General features: G+C 44.2%; 1 protein-coding gene across 1 annotated transcript in view; it reads left to right on the top strand.

Moving 5' to 3' along the window:
- The window catches only part of LOC120988871 (stabilizer of axonemal microtubules 1-like), a 44,666-nt gene extending 21,174 nt beyond the window's left edge, over positions 1 to 23,492 (top strand). The window contains exons 6-10 of the mRNA XM_040416661.1: positions 10,325 to 10,544; positions 10,632 to 10,779; positions 18,714 to 18,896; positions 20,083 to 20,225; positions 23,405 to 23,492. Of these exons, the coding sequence (XP_040272595.1) occupies positions 10,325 to 10,544; positions 10,632 to 10,779; positions 18,714 to 18,896; positions 20,083 to 20,225; positions 23,405 to 23,492 (782 nt within the window). The remainder of the gene's footprint in view (positions 1 to 10,324; positions 10,545 to 10,631; positions 10,780 to 18,713; positions 18,897 to 20,082; positions 20,226 to 23,404) is intronic.
- Positions 23,493 to 24,024: the final 532 nt, after the last annotated feature.

The following is a 24,024-nucleotide window of genomic DNA, read 5'->3' as shown; positions in this document are numbered from 1 at the left end:
AATCGAATCCTGGCTTTCTCCGCGACAACTCAAAATCGAAATCATGGTGACCGACAACGGGAAGAACATAGTGTCGGCGCTGTGTCGAAGAGGGCTGAGCCATGCGCCCTGCATGGCACATGTGTTCAATCTGGTTGTCAAGCAGTTCCTGAAGTCTTCCACCCATCTGCAAGACATCCTAAAAATGGCCAGGAAACTTTGCATGCACTTCAGCCACTTGTACACCGGAAAGCACACCACTGCAGTGGCAGAACGGTATTCCCCAACATAGGCTGATATGCGACGTTTCCGCCCATTGGAATTCCTCCCTCCATATGTTGGACCGACTATACGAACAGAGAAAGGCCATAAATGATTTCTTGATGATCAAAGCAGATAGGAGTACTCCCCTGTGTAACTTCGATGTCAGCCAGTGGCAGCTCATGCGTGACACCTGCCGTTTGCTCAGGCCCTTTGAGGAGGCCACGCTATTTGTCAGTCACCAGGACTACGAGATAAACAACGTCATTTCACTGCTTCATGTCCTGGAACAGATACTGGTAAATCTGGCTGGTCAGGGGACTGGAGACATGGTGCCTCGATCTCACGGCCACATGAGCCCTGTGGGGTCTGAACTGGAGAAGGAGGAGGACATTGGAGCACAAGCAATGTGTAACGAAATGGGTGGTTTTTATACACAGGTGACAGAAGAGGAGGAGCAGGAGCAGCCAGAGGAGCTACAGAGGACCCAGACACACCGTGGCAGTAGCAGTGGAGATGGAGGCAGGGAGTCCCTCCGAGTTACTAGCACAAATGGCCCGATGCATGCTCACTTGCTTGCATAGTGACAGCTGAATTGTCAGCATTCAGCAGAAGGATGACTTCTGGCTCTCCACCTTGTTGGACCCTCGCTACCGGTCAAAAATGGGGGCTTTTTTTTACACCCGCTGAGAGGGAGGACAAACTGAACTACTATAGAGACATCCTATGTAGTCAGTTGGCGGCTGCCTATCTGCACCATCGTCCATCCTCTCGCAGGTCTGACCGGGGGGGCCCTCTGCACTCACGTTCCTCTGCCAAGGCTATTGTGGCAGGGTGGGGGGGGTAGGAGCAGTTCCAGCTCCATCAGCAGCAATTTGAGTTTAGAGTCGCTGATGGGCAGCTTTCTTCACCCGCCTAGTGAAGAAACTACTCACCAGCAGTAGCAGCAGCTGGTGGTGGCATACTTGGACAGCACCCTGCCACTCCACATTGAAGATCCGCTGGACTACTGGGCAACCAAACTGGATTTATGGCCGTAACTGGCAGAGTTTTCCCTAGAAAAGCTGTCCTGCCCGGCCATTAGTATGGCATCAGAGCGGGTGTTTAGTGCGGCGGGGGCCATAGTTACCCCAAGAAGAACTCGCCTGTCCACCTAAAATGTGGAGAGACTGACCATTGTCAAGATGAAACAGGCATGGATCAGCCAGGATTTCCACCCACCAATACCTGATGCATCAGACTATATCATCCATGGTGCCACACCAACACATTGACAAAAGATACCAGTTTCTTCTGGCTACCTGCCTCAGCTACTATTCTGATGCTGCCACCTGCCTGATGCCACACATCTGATGCCAAGTACTCCTTCTTTCACCCACTATCTTCAGATGGTACTGGTATTGCCTCCCACCTCCCCACTCTGTCAACGGGTCACTCTGTGGTCTCCTGATGCTGCTGCCACCTCACCACTCAGGTCTCCTGATGCTGCTGCTTCCACCTCCACACTGTCATTGTGCCACTCTGTGGCCTCCTGATGCTGCTGCCACCTCCACACTGTCATTGTGCCACCATGTGGCCTCCTCCTGACGCTGCTGCTGCCTCCACGCTATGTTATTGTGCCACTCTGTGGTCTCCTGATGCTGCTGCTGCCACCTCCACACTGCCATTGTGCCACTACGTGGCCTCCTCCTGATGCTGCAGCTGCCGCCACCTCCACACTTTGTCATTGCGCCACTCTGTGGCCTCCTGATGCTGCTGCTTCCACCTCCACACTGTCATTGTGCCACCCTGTATCCTCCTCCTGATGCTGCTGCTGCCGCCACCTCCACACTCTGTCATTGTGCCACTCTTTGGCCTCCTGATGCTGCTGCCACCTCCAGACTCTGTCATTGGGCCACCCTGTGGTCTCCTCATGCTGCTTCCGCCTCACCACTATGTCAAAGGGCCACTCTGTGGACTTCTCATGCTGTTCTCATCCTCCCCACTTCATGACTGGCCACTTTTTTGCCTTTCGGCCTGGCTGACGTCATCATTTATTTGACCCTTTTTCTGATCTGTCAGAAGGAAGGAAAAATGAGACGCACAATGAATCCTGTCTATGTAACAACCGTAAGGCTTGCATGACATGGTCCCTATTTTGCATCAGAATTGGCTCATGATTTGGTAGCCAAAAGCAGGAGTGGGTACAAAACACAGAAGACATGCAAATATTTCATTCACGTGTCATCTGTTTTGGATCCACTCCTGGTTTTTTTGGCTTTAGCAATACTGATGGATTACTGACCAAATGCTGACCGAGTGAAGGCAGATGCTCCACTGACACCCTCTCCACTGTCGGGGGAAAGGGGGGGGCTCTACTTGTATAAGTGTTTAATAGAACAGGTTATGTAGAAATCTATGTGGAATCAGTGAATTGGTGTAAAAGGAGTGCTATCGTAGGATCTCGGGCCCCTGCACGGTTCTTTATACCTGGCGCTAACATTGACCTGTAAGGCTGAGTTCACACTTGAGTTATTTGGTCAGTTTTGGCCCCGTAACTGCCCAAATAGGGAAGTGTGCATTGATTCTAAGAGCGAAGCCTGTCATCTACATGTTATACTGACTCACAGTATTGTTTCACTACTACAGCATACTCCCTATGCATGTTACTGCAAGGCACAGTGTTCTACACCACTATAAAGGCTTTCTGCAACCAGGAAGTAGACGTTTTTTAACACGATTTGCCACGAATAAATTCAGATCGAACCAAATTTTTCATCTCTAATCACAATCATTGCAGACTAGGCCTGGAAAAGAGTCACGGCCACCTGAGAAGTCATGGTTTTTCATAAATTCCTGCCCTCCCTGCCAATGGTTGACAGGCTACTACCTAGTTTTCTCCCTTTTTCTCTAGGAGAGAACTGCCAAACATCAGCAGATGGGTGAGAGTGCAGGAGATTATGAATAACCATGACTCTTCTCAAGTAGATTTGACTCTTTTCAAGGCCTGTGCTGCAATGATTATGATGCTGGTTCTCAGCAACCACTTCCTTTTAGCTCATGAGTGACACACTGCTGAAATCAGCATTTCTGTCCTCAGTGAGGTCAGCATAAAGTTGATGACAGGTTCCCTTTAACCCCTTAGGGACGCATGACGTACCGGTATGGCATGTTTCCCGAGTCCATAAGGACCCATGACGTACCGGTACGTCATGGCTTTAAAATGCGATTGCGGCGCCGCGCGGGTTAATCAGAACGGGATGCCCGCTGAAATCATTCAGCGGGCATCCTGTCAAAACGCCGGGGGGGGGGGGTCCTGTGACCCCCCCTTATCGGCGATCGGCGCAAACCGCAGGTCAATTCAGACCTGTGGTTTGCAGCGCTTTCTGCAGTTTCTGATCCCCGCGATCAGAAACTTTAAAATGCCCAAAATGTCGATTTTTCACCCCCCCTGAATGATTTTATGCCGGCGGGTGGTGCAGGGGGGGTGTTGCAGGCGGTGCGGGAGGCGGGCGGTGCGGCAGGCCCACCTCCTCTTGAAAATTCATTAGTGTCCAGTGGTTATACCAGAGTGTCAGCAAATTGCTGACACTCTGGTATAAATGGCTGACATCTGTGCAGATTTCAGCCGTTTAACCCTTTCCATACCTCGGTCCGTACAGACCGCTGTATGGAAAAGGTAAAAAGTCAGGGTCAGGGAGCTCCCTCCATGGGCTGCTGTGCTTTTGCAGCCCCCAGACATGATGGGGTGACAGAGGGAGGGAGCCCCCCTCCTTACCCTTCCCCGTCTGCTCAGTTGTGGCAGACGGGGAAGGTTCCCATGGCAACCGGACGCCTTCTCAGGCATCCTGCTGTCCATGGTGCTGAACAGATCTGTGCTAAAGGCATAGATCTGTTCAAAGTGTAAGTAAAATACAGTACAATACACTATATAGTGTACTGTACTGTAATATACAGACATCAGACCCACTGGATCTTCAAGAACCAAATGGGTCTGGGTCAAAAAAATGAAAAAGAAAAGTGAGAAAAGTAAAGATAAAAAAAAACACATTTATCACTGAATAAAATTTTTTAAAATTAAATACACTACACATATTAGGTATCTCCGCGTCCGTAGCGACCTGATCTATAAAACGGTCATGTTACTTTTCCCGCACGGTGAACGCCATAAAAATAAATAAATAAAAACTATGAGAAAATTGAAATTTTGCCCACCTTACTTCCCAAAAAAGGTAATAAAAGTGATTAAAAAAAGTCGCATGTATGCCAAAATAGTACCAATCAAACCGTCATCTCATCTCGCAAAAATGATACCCTACTCAAGATAATCGCCCAAAAACTGAAAAAACTATGGCTCTTGGACTATGGAAACACTAAAACATGATTTTTTTTGTTTCAAAAATGAAATCATTGTGTAAAACTTACATAAATAAAAAAAAGTATACATATTAGGTATCGCCGCGTCCATATCAACCGGCTCTATAAAAATATTACATGAACTAACCCCTCAGATGACCACCGTAATTTTTTTAAAATAAAAACGATGTAAAAAAAAGCAATTTTTTGTCATCTTACGTCACAAAGAATATAATAGCAAGCGATCAAAAAGTCATATGCACCCCAAAATAGTGCCAATCAAACCGTCATCTCATCCCACAAAAAATGAGACCCTACCTAAGATAATGGCCAAAAACTGAAAAAACTATGACTCTCAGACTATGGAGACACTAAAACATGATTTTTTTTTTTCAAAAATGAAATCATTGTGTAAAACTTACATAAATAAAAAAATTGTATACCGTATTTATCGGCGTATAACACGCACTGGCGTATAACACGCACCCTTCATTTTAAGGGAAATTTCAGGGAAAAAAAATAAATTTCAAATTGTACTGCTATGGGGTGGGGGGATCTGTGGATGGAACTGTTATGGGGGGGATCTGTGGATGACACTGCTATATGTCATCCACAGATCCCCCTCATAACAGTGTCCATTTCAAATTGTACTGCTATGGGGTGGGGGGATCTGTGGATGGAACTGTTATGGGGGGGATCTGTGGATGACACTGCTATATGTCATCCACAGATCCCCCTCATAACAGTGTCCCCCAATACACCGGGCCCCGCCGCTCACCGAAGTATTTATAAACGTGAATCCTTATCCTGTTATTAGGCTGCCCTCTCCCATGTTCCCATGTCCCCCCTGTATCCCCACAGCACTTACGATTCACACGCTACCATAGCAGGCAGGGCGGACGGCACCAGTAACGTCACTCACTGACGTCGCGCGTCTGCTCCGCCTGCTTCATTCATAAAGGGGGCGGAGCAGGCGCTCGACGTCAGTGAGTGACGTTACTGCTGCCGTCCGCTCTGCCTGCTATTGAAGCTTAAGTAAGTGCTGTGGGGATACAGGGGGGACATGGGAACATGGGAGAGGGCAGCCTAATAACAGGATAAGGATTCAAGTTTATAAATACTTCGGTGAGCGGCGGGGCCCGGTGTAAGAGTACAGTGACTGCACCGGGCCCCGCCCCTAGTTACGGACTCCAGCCCCTCCTCTCTCCCGGCTCATACAGCGCAGTGAATATCGGCGTATAACACGCATACATGATTTGCCCCCTATTTTCAGGGGGAAAAAGTGCGTGTTATACGCCGATAAATACGGTACATATTAGGTATCGCCGCGTCCGTGACAACCTGCTCTATAAAAACCACATGATCTAACCTGTCAGATGAATGTTGTAAATAACAAAAAAAAAACGGTGCCAAAAAAGCTATTTCTTGTTATCTTGCCTCACAAAAAGTGTAATATAGAGCAACCAAAAATCATATGTACCCTAAACTAGTACCAACAAAACTGCCACCCTATCCCGTAGTTTCTAAAATGGGGTCACTTTTTTGGAGTTTCTACTCTAGGGGTGCATCAGGGGGGCTTCAAATGGGACATGGTGTCAAAAAAAACAGTCCAGCAAAATCTGCCTTCCAAAAACCGTATGGCATTCCTTTCCTTCTGCGCCCTGCCGTGTGCCCGTACAGCAGTTTACGACCACATATGGGGTGTTTCTGTAAACTACAGAATCAGGGCTATAAATAATGAGTTTTGTTTGGCTGTTAACCCTTGCTTTGTAACTGGAAAACAAATATTGAAATGGAAAATCTGCCAAAAAAGTGAAATTTTGAAATTGTATCTCTATTTTCCATTAATTCTTGTGCAACACCTAAAGGGTTAACAAAGTTTGTAAAATCAGTTTTGAATACCTTGAGGGGTGTAGTTTCTTAGATGGGGTCACTTTTATGGAGTTTCTACTCTAGGGGTGCATTGGGGGGCTTCAAATGGGACATGGTGTCAAAAAAACAGTCCAGCAAAATCTACCTTCTAAAAACCATACGGCACACCTTTCCCTCTACGCCCTACTGTGTGCCCGTACAGTAGTTTACGGCCACATATGGCATGTTTCTGCAAACTACAGAATCGGGGCAATAAATATAGCATTTTGTTTGGCTGTTAACCCTTGCTTTGTTACTGGAAAAAATTTATTAAAATGGAAAATTTGCCCAAAAATTTAAATTCTGAAATTTTATCACCATTTGCCATTAACTCTTGTGGAACACCTAAAGGGTTAACAAAGTTTGTAAAATCAGTTTTGAATACCTTGAGGGGTGTAGTTTATAGAATGGGGTCATTTTTGGGTGGTTTCTATTATGTAAGCCTCGCAAAGTGACTTCATAGCTGAACTGGTCCCTAAAAATTGGGTTTTTGAAAATTTCTGAAAAATTTCAAGATTTGCTTCTAAACTTCAAAGCCGTGTAACATCCCCAAAAAATAGAATATCATTCCCAAAATTATCCAAACATGAAGTAGACATATGGGGAATGTAAAGTAATAACTATTTTTGGAGGTATTACTATGTATTACAGAAGTAGAGAAATTCAAACTTGGAAATTTGCTATTTTTTTACAAATTTTGGGTAAATTTGGTATTTTTTTATAAATAAAAATTATTATTTTTTACTTCATTTTACCAGTGTCATGAAGTACACTATGTGACGAAAAAATTATCTCAGAATGGCCTGGATAAGTCAAAGCGTTTTAAAGTTATCAGCACTTAAAGTGACACTGGTCAGATTTGCAAAAAATGGCCAAGTCCTTAAGGTGAAATAGGGCTGAGTCCTTAAGGGGTTAAAATGTCATTATTACTGCACAGTGAACACAGTAATAAAACTCTAAAAACAATGGTGCAATTATGTTGTTTTTTCATATTTTCAGCTCCCCAAAATTTTAGGGTAACCTGCATAAAAAAAGCAATCATATGGCTACGTCAACAGAAAAAAAAATATTTGTGGATTTATATCAAATGCGCAGATCAAACACAAAAAATAAAAAAATTGTCGAGCCTTAATTACCACTAGTGTTGAGCGAATCGAAGTTCACAAAGTGGACTTCGATCCGAATTTCAGGGAAAATTCAATTTGCCGCAATGCCGAATTTCCTTGTGCTTCGTAGTAACGAATACATTTTCCTCAAAATGGCGGTAAAAAAAATTCATACACACTGTCACGAGTTGGGGGTCCCAGGAGAGACCACCGCGTCGTCAAGCAATAAACAAACGGAAATCAGGTACAGACACACAGTTTATTGCACAAACAAAAAACCAGGGAAGGCAGCACAGACAAAACATGAGCTCTATGTACCGTCAGCACAGTGGGAGAAAACCCCCACTGCGCCACTGTCTAGTAATACTCCAGAGGGGCGTGACTAAGCAACTCGTGGTATTCACTAGAGCCCCAGAAGGTAGGGTTAGGCTTTGCCGCAGGAAGTTGCCAGGGTCCACTCTGGAGCGTGAACTAGACAGTGACAGCAGGAACGAATGGACAACAGGTACCAGAAGGTACCGACGGCACATAGGCAAACATAACAGACAGGCAAATACAAAACAGGGCAACTAATAACACAAGCAGAAATACATAGCAAGGAAACAAGAGTGACAATGAGCAGAGAAGGACTTGCTCCACCAGTGGTATACTGCGTGGCCTTGTGCATGCCACTCTGCTGCAAAGAAAGGTGCAGCAAGGGCTTGCTGAACACAGACATATGAATAAACAAAAAGTAACTAAAACATAACTGGCAGAACAGATAATAGAAAGACAGGAAAGAGGACGGGAAAGAGGACGTCAATTAACAAGTAGGGAAACCCACAGAGCACAGACAGACACGGATCCCATGGGTCAGCAGCATGGGAGAGAGAGTACAAACAGGAGCAGGACAAGACAGCACACACCAGGAGAGCTGACCCAGAACTGAGGAAACCTCAGCCTTATATACAGGTTCCATGGGTGCAGCAGAGAGGCCACACCCATGGAGCAGACAGAGGATTAACTCCTAAAAGGAACACAGGGGAGTTAACCCATAAAGAACCACAAATGACACACAGGAACGGAGCTGCAGCGAGAGCACAGACAGAAGGTCACAGCCAGAGGTAACGACTGTGACACACACCATCCATTTGCGTGCAAAGAGTCCACCGTGGCCATCTTGATTTAAAATCCCATGCGAAATCTCACGCGAGGTGATGTATGACTTCCCCAAACCGGCCACAGTAATTATGTTATCACGCACCGCACGAGATTTTGCACTGGATCTTCAATCAAGATGGCTGTGGTGGACTCTTCGTGAGCAAATGGATAAGGTGAGTATTTAAAAATATATATATTTAAACAGATTATTCCCTGACAGTCCTCAATGGTCATCTCAGATGCCGCGATCACCTATGAACGTGGCATCTGAGAGGTTCTATGAAGGAAGCGGCACCATCTCCGACTCCCATCATTGCTCCCGCTACTCACAAAGAAATGCGCTTTGTGACAAAGTGAATTTCTATGTGAAATTCGGCGAAGCAGCCGAATTGAAGTTTTCAGAACTTCGCTCATCTCTATTTACCACACTAGACTGCATTCTTAAGAGGTTGAAAATAAAAGACTCCTAGGAATGACAGGCTAGACTTTCAATATGTAACCTTGAAAGACCACTTTTAGACAGGCGTATTTTCAATCCGTATATATTCCGGATTTTATGTCCCGGAATCTGCTGCTAATGTATGGTAAATGAATAGAGCTATTCACATGGGCGTATCATTTCCGTCAGTATGTCATCAGGAATCCTGAGCCAAAATACTGGCGGATCTCAATACGGTTGTCTGAAAGTGGCCAAAGAGTTTACACCTGAGGAAGAGGCACCTTCAAATGTGAATGCGCTTCTATTTTATATTGGGAGTAGCATTCCTGTGCACTTTTGCCCCTCCTATCAAACAGACGACCTTGATTAGGTGGTACATGTAGGTGTGTGTGCTCCTCCTCTCATTGGTTGCTGGATGCACATAGAGGTAACTAGGAGCATCACACTATATGTGCAGGGTCTGCTCTCCTGAACATAGATGCACAACTGCATAGGAAGGTATAGAGTAGGACCTGCCTGACTGAGACCACCTTGGCGTGGGTAGGCAGGTACAGATGTGTTTTGATCAAAATATATTGTCTTAGAGTCTTAGATTTTATCATATCAGAGTGAGGGCTTAGTCCATATATAATGCTTCCATCTATTGTGTTAGTGCATTATTATCTGTTTTCTGTAATTTTTGGGGCCAAAGAGTTTCCAGAAACTTTTATAGGTTCAAAACTATAAATGCACCGCAAGTCCCTCATCGGTCTTTATTATCAATATCCTGGTCATAAATGGAATGGTTCTGAAAAAAGAACTACATTGTGCACCCATTATAGAATTTATAGGTTTGACATTTGAAGGCAGCTATCTTCATTTTATACTTTAATGGCGAGGTTTGGAATATCCACCACTGTTGACTTAGGATGTTCTACCTGGCTACTTGGTAATACTTTATATCAGGGATCAGCAACCTCCGGCACTCCAGCTGTTCTGAAACTACAACTCCCAGAATGCTTATTTTACTTCAGGTGAAAGTTACAAGAACAGCCGAGCAATTGTGCATGCTGGAGGTTGTAGTTTTACAGCATCTGGAGTGCTGAAGGTTGCTGACCGATGCTTTATACAATACATAAGTTAAACTCAATGCATACAAAATATCCACTTTTAGGTGAACACTTCATGACTACAACACATCAGTCCACGTTTCATCCTCTGCCGCTGGAAAAGAAGCAAATAATTAAGGAATCTCTTCTAAAAAATGTCATCAAACGATCTCCAGTGGAACTGATGACCAAGTATCAAAGTGACTTCTCTGGCTGCCATACCATAGAGCCCAGCAGGCCAGCCCTTCCACCCACTGACAACCTGACCGTGAACCCATTCTACAGGTAGGAAGCTGGATAGCGTCTTACTCAAGATGGTTAGTGATCCTAATAAGCATACTTAAAATCATTGAAATTCTTCTTTGTCTTCAGCAATGACTTTCAGACGGTTCAAAGAGCGGCTTACCCTGGTTGGAATCCACTGTTGCACCCTCGGCCTGAGCCAGCTCAGCTAAAGGAAGAGTTGACCGCCATGGACAGAGAACGGGGAGGACAGGTGGAGGGAAATACAGTTACAAAGGTGTGATTGGGTTCTCAGCTTTTCAACTTCGTTCCACTTCTTATCATCAGAATCCTCCATATTCCTAAGTTCTTCAGACTGTCTAAACCACAACTACAGTGTTAGACCATGTTCAAATGTGGAAAAATTTTATGTGGATTTGCAGTTTTTTATGCTTTTGGATTGGACTGTTGATTGCCTCTATTAAATGGGGCTAATCCATGTGTGGCTACTTTCCATGTGGAATCTGCTTAAATACGTACAGTCTCTTATTTTTTCCATTGCTGTATGAACAGCAGTGAGGATTTCCTATGGAAAGCCAAGGGAGGTGTATTTCACATGGATATTAATACAGAAGATGAGATTAAATGTGGGTAACATTTCCACTGTTGGAACATTATGGACTCACATAAATTAGTGGCCGACTTTGGACCACCCCCACCGATCTGATATTTATGACCTATCCTGATAGGCCATCGATATCTAAAGAGGTTCTCTGGTTTGGACAATTGTTACTTGTTATAAGCTAATCACAAAGTGCCCCCCTACTGCGACCTCAGCAATTAGCTGTAATCTGTGGGGAATCCTGGCATTGAGTATTATATTTTTACTCGCAGTGCCACCACAGAAAAATTCAAGAATTACAAAATGCCCATTGAAATCAGTGGACTGGCTCTGTAATGCAGGATGGGACAGGTCCTCCAGAGTGAGAGATGTACTTTGTAGTTGATCTCCCCTTCGGGTCAAGAGATGAGGGTCCTTGACAGAGAGCCCCCCCCCCCTCCCCCCCAAGTTAACTCAAAACTCTCTACTAGGGTGTACATAACGCAGATGGGTTTTCTAAATCGGACAACACTTTCCACAAAGAATAGGACAAGCTAATCAAGGTTCTTTCCAGGTACTCATGATATTAGGTTTTATATGCAATATACAGAAAAAGAAGAAGCGAAAAATGCCAAGTCCCAGAAATGTTTGGCACACTGTAATCCATTTCTAGATCAGTAGCTTGAGGACAGGGTTGTCCAGTAAATAAAAATTACCTTTAACCCTTTCTACCCCGCAGGTTTTTTTGACTTTGCTTTTTTGTTTTTTACTCCCCGCCTTCCCAGAGGCATAACTTTTTTATTTTTCCATTCGCATTGTTGTATAAGCCCCTTTTTTTGCGGGACAAGTTGTAATTTCAAACGGCCTCATTTAATATTGCATAGAATGTAGCGGGAAGTGATAAAAAAAAATTCCAAAGTTGGTCGAATTGGGAAAAAAATGCTATTTTGCCTCAGGTTTAATATTTTTTTTTACGGCTTTCATTATGGCGGTAAAACTGACTTGTGATCTTCATTCTCCAGGTGAGTTTGAATCCAGCGATACCACATATGTAAACTTTTCCTTGCATTGCTGTGCTGTAAAAAAAAAAAACTCGAAATTTTTTATTTTTGCTGTCATTTTCTGACCCCTATGACTTTTTTGTAGTTATGTGGGCAGAGCTGTATGAGGGCTCATTTTTGTGTGTACTTTCCATTGATACCATTCTGGGGCGTGTACGAATTTTTGATCACTATTTATTTAATTTTTGTGGGAGGAGAACCGACCAAAAAAATAGCAAATCGGCCATTTTGACCCTTTTTTCATTTCGCCTGTTTCCGTATGGGATTAATACTTTTATATTTTGATAGTACAGGTGTTTACGCACGCGGCAATACCCATTACGCGCTAGCATTGGAGTCAATGTTGATTTTACTACTTTCCTAAAGAGCCCTTTTACAAGCAAGACTATGAAAGGAGCTGCCGCACACAAGCTCTGGTTCCTCCGATCACCACACGGGAAAGCCGGAGCATCACCAGAAGTCCATGCTTTCGGTTTCTAGCGCGCTCAGATGCCGTGGTCAGGTTTGACCACGGCATCTGATGGGTTAAATGTCCACGATCGGCATTACCCGCGGGTGTCTGTGGTAAGAAACAGTAGGCACCCGGTTGCTATGGCGTTCGCTCTGCTCAGGAGCGGGAGCCATCTTTAAAGACCCGACATGTGACGTACGTCACATGTTGAGAAGAGGTTAAAGCAGCTCACAAAGGGGTCCAAAACTTTTTTTTTAAAAGCATACTGACTTCACTGATCCCCGCAACTCCCATTCTGACGCTGCCCCGGTCACCTGCTGCTCTCTGCTTCATGGTCTCTCTCGACACTCAGAAAATGTTGCTTAGCCAATCAATTGCCTCCATGCCATACTTAAAGGGGGTCTCCAGGAATTAAGAAAATAAAAATACTTAAATATTACTTTGTTATAAATATATTACCAAATACAGACAGGACAGACTATAATGAAGACTAGATACAAGAGCTGCTGCTTATTAGCCACATCCCCACCTCCTCTCTGTACGTCATGTTTCCTGATGAACTCCATTCCTACAGAGATTCAGCTGAAGATCTTATCAGCTGTATTAAGGACCATAATCCCTGACAAGAAGAGAAGAGGATGAGGCAGCTCTTTAGCTCAGTGTTGTGAAGTAACTTGTCCTGCTGTGTGATTAGGACAGGTATTGTATGTACTAATAGGACAGCGGCCATTTTTTTTCTCCTGATGATTTCTCCCAAAACAAAATGAGCCATTAGAACTAATGAAAGGTATTTGGGAATAAATTTATAATAAAGTAATATTTAAGTATTTTCAGTCATTTTATTTTCTTAATTCCCAGAGAACCCCTTTAACCACTTAAGGACCACAGGTTTATACCCCCTTAGGGACCAGGCCCTTTTTTACAAATCGGCACTCCACAACTTTAGCGGTTTATTGCTCGGTCATGCAACTTACCACCCAAATGAATTTTACCTCCTTTTCTTCTCACTAATAGAGCTTTCATTTGGTGGTATTTCATTGCTGCTGACATTTTTACTTTTTTAGTTATTCGAAATTTACAGATTTATTTGCAAAAAAATTAAATTTTTCACTTTCAGTTGTAGAATTTTGCAAAAAAAACGACATCCATATATAAATTTTTCTCTAAATTTATTGTTCTACATGTCTTTGATAAAAAAAAATGTTTGGGTAAAAAAAAAATGGTTTGGGTAAAAGTTATAGCGTTTACAAACTATGGTACAAAAATGTGAATTTCCGCTTTTTGAAGCAGCTCTGACTTTCTGAGCACCTGTCATGTTTCCTGAGGTTCTACAATGCCCAGACAGTACAAACGCCCCACAAATGACCCCATTTCGGAAAGTAGACACCCTAAGGTATTCGCTGATGGGCATAGTGAGTTCATAGAACTTTTTATTTTTTGTCACAAGTTAGCGGAAAATGATGATTTTTTTTTTCTTACAAAGTCTCATATTCCACTAACTTGTGACAAAAAATAAAAACTTCCATGAACTCACTATGCCCATCACGAAATACCTTGGGGTGTCTTCTTTCCAAAATGGGGTCACTTGTGGGGTAGTTATACTGCCCTGGCATTCTAGGGGCCCTAATGTGTGGTAAGTAGTTTGAAATCAAAATCTGTAAAAAATGGCCGGTGAAATCCGAAAGGTGCTCTTTGGAATGTGGGCCCCTTTGCCCACCTAGGCTGCAAAAAAGTGTAACACATGTGGTATTGCCGTACTCAGGAGAAGTTGGGCAATGTTTTTTGGGGTGTCATTTTACATATACCCATGCTGGGTGAGAGAAATATCTTGGCAAAAGACAACTTTTCCCATTTTTTTATACAAAGTTGGCATTTGACCAAGATATTTATCTCACCCAGCATGGGTATATGTAAAATGACACCCCAAAACACATTGCCCAACTTCTCCTGAGTACGGCAATACCACATGTGTGACACTTTTTTTGCAGCCTAGGTGGGCAAAGGGGCCCACATTCCAAAGAGCACCTTTAGGATTTCACAGGTCATTTTTTACACATTTTGATTTCAAACTACTTACCACACATTAGGGCCCCTAGAATGCCAGGGCAGTATAACTACCCCACAAGTGACCCCATTTTGGAAAGAAGACACCCCAAGGTATTCCATGAGGGGCATGGCGAGTTCCTAGAATTTTTTATTTTTTGTCACAAGTTAGCGGAAAATGATGATTTTTTTTTTTTTGTTTTTTCTTACAAAGTCTCATATTCCACTAACTTGTGACAAAAAATAAAAACTTCCATGAACTCACTATGCCCATCACGAAATACCTGGGGGTGTCTTCTTTCCAAAATAGGGTCACTTGTGGGGTAGTTATACTGCCCTGGCATTTTAGGGGCCCGAATGCGTGAGAAGTAGTTTGAAATCAAAATGTGTAAAAAATGGCCGGTGAAATCCGAAAGGTGCTCTTTGGAATGTGGGCCCCTTTGCCCACCTAGGCTGCAAAAAAGTGTCACACATGTGGTATCGCCGTACTCAGGAGAAGTTGGGCAATGTGTTTTGGGGTGTCATTTTACATATACCCATGCTGGGTGAGATAAATATCTCGGCAAAAGACAACTTTTCCCATTTTTTTATACAAAGTTGGCATTTGACCGAGATATTTCTCTCACCCAGCATGGGTATATGTAAAATGACACCCCAAAACACATTCCCCAACTTCTCCTGAGTACGGCGATACCAGATGTGTGACACTTTTTTGCAGCCTAGATGCGCAAAGGGGCTTACATTCCTTTTAGGAGGTCATTTTTTGACATTTAGATCCCAGACTTCTTCTCACGCTTTAGGGCCCCTAAAATGCCAGGGCAGTATAAATACCCCACATGTGACCCCATTTTGGAAAGAAGACACCCCAAGGTATTCAATGAGGGGCATGGCGAGTTCATAGAAATTTATTTTTTTTGCCACATTTAGCGGAAATTTATTTTTTTTGTTTTTTCTCACAAAGTCTCCCTTTCCGCTAACTTGGGGCAAAAATTTCAATCTTTCATGGACTCAATATGCCCCTCAGCGAATACCTTGGGGTGTCTACTTTCCGAAATGGGGTCACATGTGGGGTATTTATACTGCCCTGGCATTTTAGGGGCCCTAAAGCGTGAGAAGAAGTCTGGAATATAAATGTCTAAAAAATTTTACGCATTTGGATTACGTGAGGGGTATGGTGAGTTCATGTGAGATTTTATTTTTTGACACAAGTTAGTGGAATATGAGACTTTGTAAGAAAAAAATAATAATAATAATTTCCGCTAACTTGGGCCAAAAAAAATTCTGAATGGAGCCTTACAGGGGGGTGATCAATGACAGGGGGTGATCAATGACAGGGGGGTGATCAGGGAGTCTATATGGGGTGATCACCCCCCTGTCATTGATCACCCCCCTGTAAGGCTTCATTCAGACGTCCGTATGTTTTTTACGGATCCACGGATACATGGATCGGATCCGCAAAACACATACGGACATCTGAATGGAGCCTTACAGGGGGGTGATCAATGACAGGGGGGTGATCAATGACAGGGGGGTGATCAGGGAGTCTATATGGGGTGATCACCCCCCTGTCATTGATCACCCCCCCGTAAGGCTCCATTCAGACATCCGTATGTTTTTTACGGATCCATGGATCGGATCCGCAAAACACATACGGACATCTGAATGGAGCCTTACAGGGGGTGATCAATGACAGGGGGGTGATCAGGGAGTCTATATGGGGTGATCACCCCCCTGTCATTGATCACCCCCCCTGTAAGGCTCCATTCAGACGTCCGTATGTTTTTTACGGATCCACGGATACATGGATCGGATCCGCAAAACACATACGGACATCTGAATGGAGCCTTACAGGGGGGTGATCAATGACAGGGGGGTGATCAATGACAGGGGGGTGATCTATGACAAGGGGTGATCAATGACCGGGGGGTGATCAGGGAGTCTATATGGGGTGATCACCCCCCTGTCATTGATCACCCCCCTGTAAGGCTCCATTCAGATGTCCGTATGTGTTTTGCGGATCCGATCCATGTATCAGTGGATCCGTAAAAATCATACGGACGTCTGAATGGAGCCTTACAGGGGGGTGATCAATGACAGGGGGGTGATCAGGGAGTCTATATGGGGTGATCACCCCCGTCATTGATCACCCCCCTGTAAGGCTCCATTCAGACGTCCGTATGTGTTTTGCGGATCCGATCCATGTATCAGTGGATCCGTAAAAATCATACGGACGTCTGAATGGAGCCTTACAGGGGGGTGATCAATGACAGGGGGGTGATCAGGGAGTCTATATGGGGTGATCACCCCCCTGTCATTGATCACCCCCCCTGTAAGGCTCCATTCAGACGTCCGTATGTTTTTTACGGATCCACGGATACATGGATCGGATCCGCAAAACACATACGGACATCTGAATGGAGCCTTACAGGGGGGTGATCAATGACAGGGGGGTGATCAATGACAGGGGGGTGATCTATGACAAGGGGTGATCAATGACAGGGGGGTGATCAGGGAGTCTATATGGGGTGATCACCCCCCTGTCATTGATCACCCCCCTGTAAGGCTCCATTCAGATGTCCGTATGTGTTTTGCGGATCCGATCCATGTATCAGTGGATCCGTAAAAATCATACGGACGTCTGAATGGAGCCTTACAGGGGGGTGATCAATGACAGGGGGGTGATCAGGGAGTCTATATGGGGTGATCACCCCCGTCATTGATAACCCCCCGGTAAGGCTCCATTCAGACGTCCGTATGTGTTTTGCGGATCCGATCCATGTATCAGTGGATCCGTAAAAATCATACGGACGTCTGAATGGAGCCTTACAGGGGGGTGATCAATGACAGGGGGGTGATCAGGGAGTCTATATGGGGTGATCACCCCCCTGTAAGGCTCCATTCAGACGTCCGTATGTGTTTTGCGGATCCGATCCATGTATCAGTGGATCCGTAAAAAACATACGGACGTCTGAATGGAGCCTTACAGGGGCGTGATCAATGACAGGGGTGTGATCAATGACAGGGGGGTGATCAGGGACTCTATATGGGGTGATCACCCCCGTCATTGATCACCCCCCTGTAAGGCTCCATTCAGACGTCCGTATGTGTTTTGCGGATCCGATCCATGTATCAGTGGATCCGTAAAAATCATACGGACGTCTGAATGGACCCTTACAAGGGGGTGATCAATGACAGGGGGGTGATCAATGACAGGGGGGTAATCAGGGAGTCTATATGGGGTGATCAGGGGTGAATAAGGGGTTAATAAGTGACAGGGGGGGTGTAGTGTAGTGGTGCTTGGTGCTACTTATTACTGAGCTGCCTGTGTCCTCTGGTGGTCGATCCAAGCAAAGGGGACCACCAGAGGACCAGGTAGCAGGTATATTAGACGCTGTTATCAAAACAGCGTCTAATATACCTGTTAGGGGTTAAAAAAATCGCATCTCCAGCCTGCCAGCAAACGATCGCCGCTGGCAGGCTGGAGATCAACTCGCTTACCTTCCGATCCTGTGAGCGCGCGCGCCTGTGTGCGCGCGTTCACAGGAAATATCGGCCCACGCGAGATGACGCCAATCGGCGTTAGTGTGACCTGGGAGAGCCGCCGCGATGACGCCTTTCGGCGTTAGCGTGGCGGGAAGTGGTTAAATCACCCACCTGACTCTGGATTGGACATCAAGTCAGAAACCTGATTGGCTCGGTGCCCACGCTCTAAGATAAGTTGACCAGCTGAGGCTTGGCTGGTCAGCATATTAACCCTGCTAAAACTGCCAAGCACTAGATCATGGTTAGGTAACTTCCTGACACCCGGGCAGCATTGGAAAAGGAGCAGCGGGAGATCGGTGAAGGTGCTTTTTGCATTATTATGTATCATGATGTGAGCTGATTTAAAATTTGTATTCGCTGGACAACCTTTTTAATTTCCTTTAAACATGCTCCATGTACTGTAATGTGAGTTCTTTTATGGTATTTCCTAAATAGTTTTTCATTCTGTAAATATTGGTAACAAACACCTCTAATTGAAATCACAGGTTCATACTGATCTTTGTACCTAATGCATACCATATGTTGTTCTGTAGCTGGCATTTTTGCCTCATGAACCGCTACCCAAGGAGCCATCAAAACGACCACGATCAGTTCTCCGACCAATAAATGCAAGATTTGATGGCACCACCCACAGCAGAAGTGTGTTCCAGGATTGGGGCATTCAACCACGGCGGCGCTACGGTGATCCCGTGGATGGTGTCTCAATGAAGCCTTTGGTGAGTCTAAGTCATTGCATGGAACACAACATCAAAACTTTATGGTCTTAGATTAAATTAACCTTGATCTATATACACTCACCTAAAGAATTATTAGGAACACCATACTAATACGGTGTTGGACCCCCTTTTGCCTTCAGAACTGCCTTAATTCTACGTGGCATTGATTCAACAAGGTGCTGATAGCATTCTTTAGAAATGTTGACCCATATTGATAGGATAGCATCTTGCAGTTGATGGAGATTTGAGGGATGCACATCCAGGGCACGAAGCTCCCGGTCCACCACATCCCAAAGATGCTCTATTGGGTTGAGATCTAGTGACTGTGGGGGCCATTTTAGTACAGTGAACTCATTGTCATGTTCAAGAAACCAATTTGAAATGATTCAAGCTTTTGTGACATGGTGCATTATCCTGCTGGAAGTAGCCATCAGAGGATGGATACATGTTCTCATTCTGTTTACGCCAAATTCGGACTTTACCATTTGAATGTCTCAACAGAAATCGAGACTCATCAGACCAGACAACATTTTTCCAGTCTTCAACAGTCCAATTTTGGTCAGCTCGTGCAAATTGTAGCCTCTTTTTCCTATTTGTAGTGGAGATGAGTGGTACCCGGTGGGGTCTTCTGCTGTTGTAGCCCATCCGCCTCAAGGTTGTGCGTGTTGTGGCTTCACAAATGCTTTGCTGCATACCTCGGTTGTAACGAGTGGTTATTTCAGTCAACGTTGCTCTTTTATCAGCTTGAATCAGTCGGCCCATTCTCCTCTGACCTCTAGCATCCACAAGGCATTTTTGCCCACAGGACTGCCGCATACTGGATGTTTTTCCCTTTTCACACCATTCTTTGTAAACCCTAGAAATGGTTGTGCGTGAAAATCCCAGTAACTGAGCAGATTGCGAAATACTCAGACCGGCCCGTCTGGCACCAACAACCATGCCACGCTCAAAATTGCTTAAATCACCTTTCTTTCCCATTCTGACATTCAGTTTGGAGTTCAGAAGATTGTCTTGACCAGGACCACATCCCTAAATGCATTGAAGCAACTGCCATGTGATTGGTTGACTAGATAATTGCATTAATGAGAAATAGAACAGGTGTTCCTAATAATTCTTTAGGTAAGTGTATATGTATATGAAAACATATCAATATAGATAAAATGTTGCATCTTGTTACTATTCTTAGGTGAAACTGGACTCTGAGACTACAACAGGGAGCACTTTTATCCCAAGAAAGGGGGAACCTATGAAGAAGCATAAGCCTGCAAAAGACAACCTAGATCTAACTGGAGACCAGGACTTCTCTACTGTTCATAAGGAGACATACAGGTATAAAAACTGACAGCAATGACTAGGGGTAAGCACAGTGTGCTTACGGCAAGTGATACAGCAAGCAGTGCTTGGCCTGGTACACAACTCCCACAGACTTCAATAAAGAGAGACACATGCAAGCACAGCCACCGCTCCAATGACTGCAGTCATAAAATTGGCTGCTTATGGATGCTTCAGAATGTCCACCCTGGGCCATAGAACCCCATACTGTGCCTCAATTATACATTGCATGCTGTAATATAGAGCACTCTTGACCACTATTCAGGCCTGCAGCTGGAATCACCAATCATATGTACTGTAGTGACTCTGTATGCTTCCTGAAGTCTGGAAACCCTTTCTGATCATGTTCTGTTTACATAGTTAGTGGGCTTGTTGCAGTATATCAATCTGGATAACAGAGTGATAGGTTTGAAGGACAGACCGGCACACTCAATATCTGGGATCCAGTGAAGGAAGAAGAATGAGAGGCGGAGAGAATCAGTGTATCAAAAACTAATTTATTAACCTAAAATGGCATGTAGGGGTAAAATGCCAGGGGTAGCGATAAGGGTCAGTATACAATTGAATAATAAAAATATATCGCATAAAAATAGTACGAAATAGTACGAAAATATTGCAAAATAGTACAGAATTCAGGATAGAGATAGTCTTATAGTAGTCCAGGAAAAATTTATAGTATTCCGGAAAGGGGGAAGAAGAGACAGTCTTAGTGCATCAGCCATGTTTGGTGGTCAAAAGTGGTCTGTGCCTGTATGTCCGAGAATAATCCACTGTATAGTGTGTTGGAGTGGTAGTTGTGGTGCACAGTGTGAGGTACTGGTTGTGGTGCAGCAGGGACAATATATAGTGCATAAATTAATGCATAATGTCAATAGCGGTTGCTGCTTACAAAATAGGTTAGTGCGTTTAAATAGCAAAGATTAATGCATAAGATCGCAGGTGGTGAGAGTTTGTAAAACAGTTATGTGGCAGGCAGGTCAGGTGGCGTCCCACACAGAAGCCTTGCTCTGCCTGCTGTTACCTTTGGTGCCTTTGCGGCGTCCCGTCAGTGCTGCCGATCCTTGTCTGTGTGTTGTAGGTGGGTTCTCCTTGTATCCGGCTTGTGGGCAGAGTGCACAATGGACTCTGACGCCCCACGTGGTCTTGGCGTCTCACGTGATGTATGATCGGGGTCCCACGTGGTCTGAGACGAGAGGCGTCCCACGTGATTCAGGACCGTTGTAAGTGAATCCTGTAGTGAGGGATATGCCGGCTGGAAAGATGATAGGGAAGCGCTTCCTAATGGTGGTCGGTGTCCTCTGTGAGCGGGTCTTTCACCAGACGCGTTTCGGTGTCTTAGCTGACTCCTTCCTCAGTGGTGACCCGCTAGTTGGATTGGCGCCCTTTTTATCCCCCTCCTTCAATTAAAGGTTATCTCTTTCAATTGGTCCCATGTGTCTTCAATTAAGGGAATGAGTGGTTTTTAACTATTTCGATGCTGAACCAATTTCAATGAGAAAGATGGCATGTAAATGTCCGTTTGGGGGGTGGGGCAAATGTGGTATTGGGACGAGTGGTGTTTCTTATGGGCAGAGTAAATAAGATAAATGGGTAATATGGTGATATATATTAAAATAGGTAATATGGGTGAGCCAGTTAGACCTAGAGCACCTTGCATGATATTAAGATTGGTGAGCACCCACACAACCTACTCTCAATCTGGATAACAGCCATCTGCCTCAAGTCCTGGATGCTGCTGTTTTTACCCCAGAGAAAATTGTTCCTTACCATTCCTAAATTAAGTACCCCCTGATTATACCCACATAAGCACAGTGCAAGTACCCCCTAGAGACACGGCATGTACCCGCTAGGGGCACATAACACATGTTCAGAACATAAGGTCTATACTGAAGATAAAAGGAAATAATTGAGATTCCTCAGTGGCTGATACCTTTTAATGGCTAACTAAAAAGATGACACAATTGCAAGCTTTTGAGGCTACTTGGGCCTCTTCCTCAATCGTCTTTTAAGACAGTATCTAAAAATTTGCATATTTATACACCAAAATAAGTAGGAATAATGAGGTAGATGAGACGAGTGATGTAAAGAAGGTAAATATCAGTGGAAGAGGGAACAAACAGTTGTAGCAGTAAATTGTTGTAGTAATGATAGATAAAGCTTATAGATAGGAAGTGTGAAAGCTTGTATTTCCAGATTCTCCTGTCCTTCTGAGATTTGAAATTGCCTTTCAATATCAAGGCTTCTAGGTTTTTGACCAGTTCACAGACATAGAAACCCCCAGTTGGACATCTGGTACATACAATCCAATAGATCACATTTGGTGTGACCCAGGTGAAGGTACCCGGGATCTTGTAGTTCTGATGTGCATTGGGGACCTGTACCTTGTCAGTGGTCATTATGTAGAGACAAGTCTTACATTTGGTCTGTTTGCAGGGGAATGTTCCTGCTGTTGTTGGAGAACAATGATGTTTTTGAGATTAGGAGGAGTGGAGTAGGGGGTCTGGAAATATGGAATTCAAATGGTCATCTTTTTGTTGTATTGGATGTAATCTCTGAGCAACCCTCTTAGAATTTCCAGATTTAGATTGTAGGTGACTACTGGAGGTACCCAATGATCTTGTTTTATATTGTAGCAACTCACTCCTTAGTAATCTAGTGCTTCTGATAATTTGGTTTTCCACTGTAATTGACTCAAAAAAGTATTTTTGAGGTTTCTAAAGTATTTATCCCTGCCTGTAGGTCTTGAACATATGCAGTTGTATCTGATAGCTTGACTGTAGATGATCAAGTTTTTTTATGTGTTTGGAAACTGTCCCATAAGTTATTTCTATTTTACTGTTCTGATCTTTTATTGTTGATCTTGATGATGGTGTCCACAAAGTAAAGGAGTAGTTGAGTGTTAAATTGATTGTGAGATGAAACTGATTGAAGCGTTCATGGGATGTTTTTGGTTGATGTTCAAATCCAGTCCAGATAATAGGCCAAAGGTTTGATGGTGAAGGAGGACAGGAAGTCACTTTCAAGCTTGGCCAACAGATTTGCACATTGTGTCCCATTTTGCTCTCCATTGCTGTCTAGACTGATAAATGCTAAAAAATGATAGTTTGTACATTTTAGCTTTTTATTTTTATATAGAATGTCTTGCTAGAATAATATTTTCTTTTTCTCTAATGCAGAACACCAGAACTTCCTCGGTGCCGAATGCAGGTGTTTCTAGACCAACAGATGGAAATGAAGTCTTCTCAGCCACAGAAAAGCCACTGAGAGAAGAACAAGAATCCTATAACTTTGTACAACTATACCATGTAAAATGCCCTGTAGCTGTGCTGAATAAAGTGTTCACATGCAGGATATTAAATAAATCTGGTTGGAAATTTAAAGGGGTTTTCAAGGACTAACTTATTGATGACCTATCTTCAGGATCGGCCATCAATATTAAATTGACAGGGATCCATCTACTGACACCCCTGCTGACCAGCACTGGAACTGCACAGCTCGATACACTGTTTAGTGGCTGTGCCTGGTTACTACAGTGCTGCTCCCATTCACTAGAATGGGAGCAATGCTGCAGTAAACAGGCACAGCCGCTACAGAGAGTTCCAGCGCCAAAACAGCTGATTGGCGGCCATCGCCATCTGATATTGAGGCCATCAATAATCTAGTCCTGGAAATTCCCTCTTACCTTTTCATTCCCCTACATTATGCCATCACTTTATGATCAGTGTGGGCTAGACCTTTAAGACCCCCACTGATACTGATGATGAAGGGGCAACAACACTGCTGTAGTCTTGCATCT

Source organism: Bufo bufo, chromosome 1, assembly GCF_905171765.1.
Source record: "Bufo bufo chromosome 1, aBufBuf1.1, whole genome shotgun sequence".
Classification (NCBI taxonomy): Eukaryota; Metazoa; Chordata; class Amphibia; order Anura; family Bufonidae; genus Bufo; species Bufo bufo.
The sequence above is the reverse complement of the archived record's forward strand: the minus strand, read 5'-3'. Positions and strand labels throughout refer to the sequence as shown.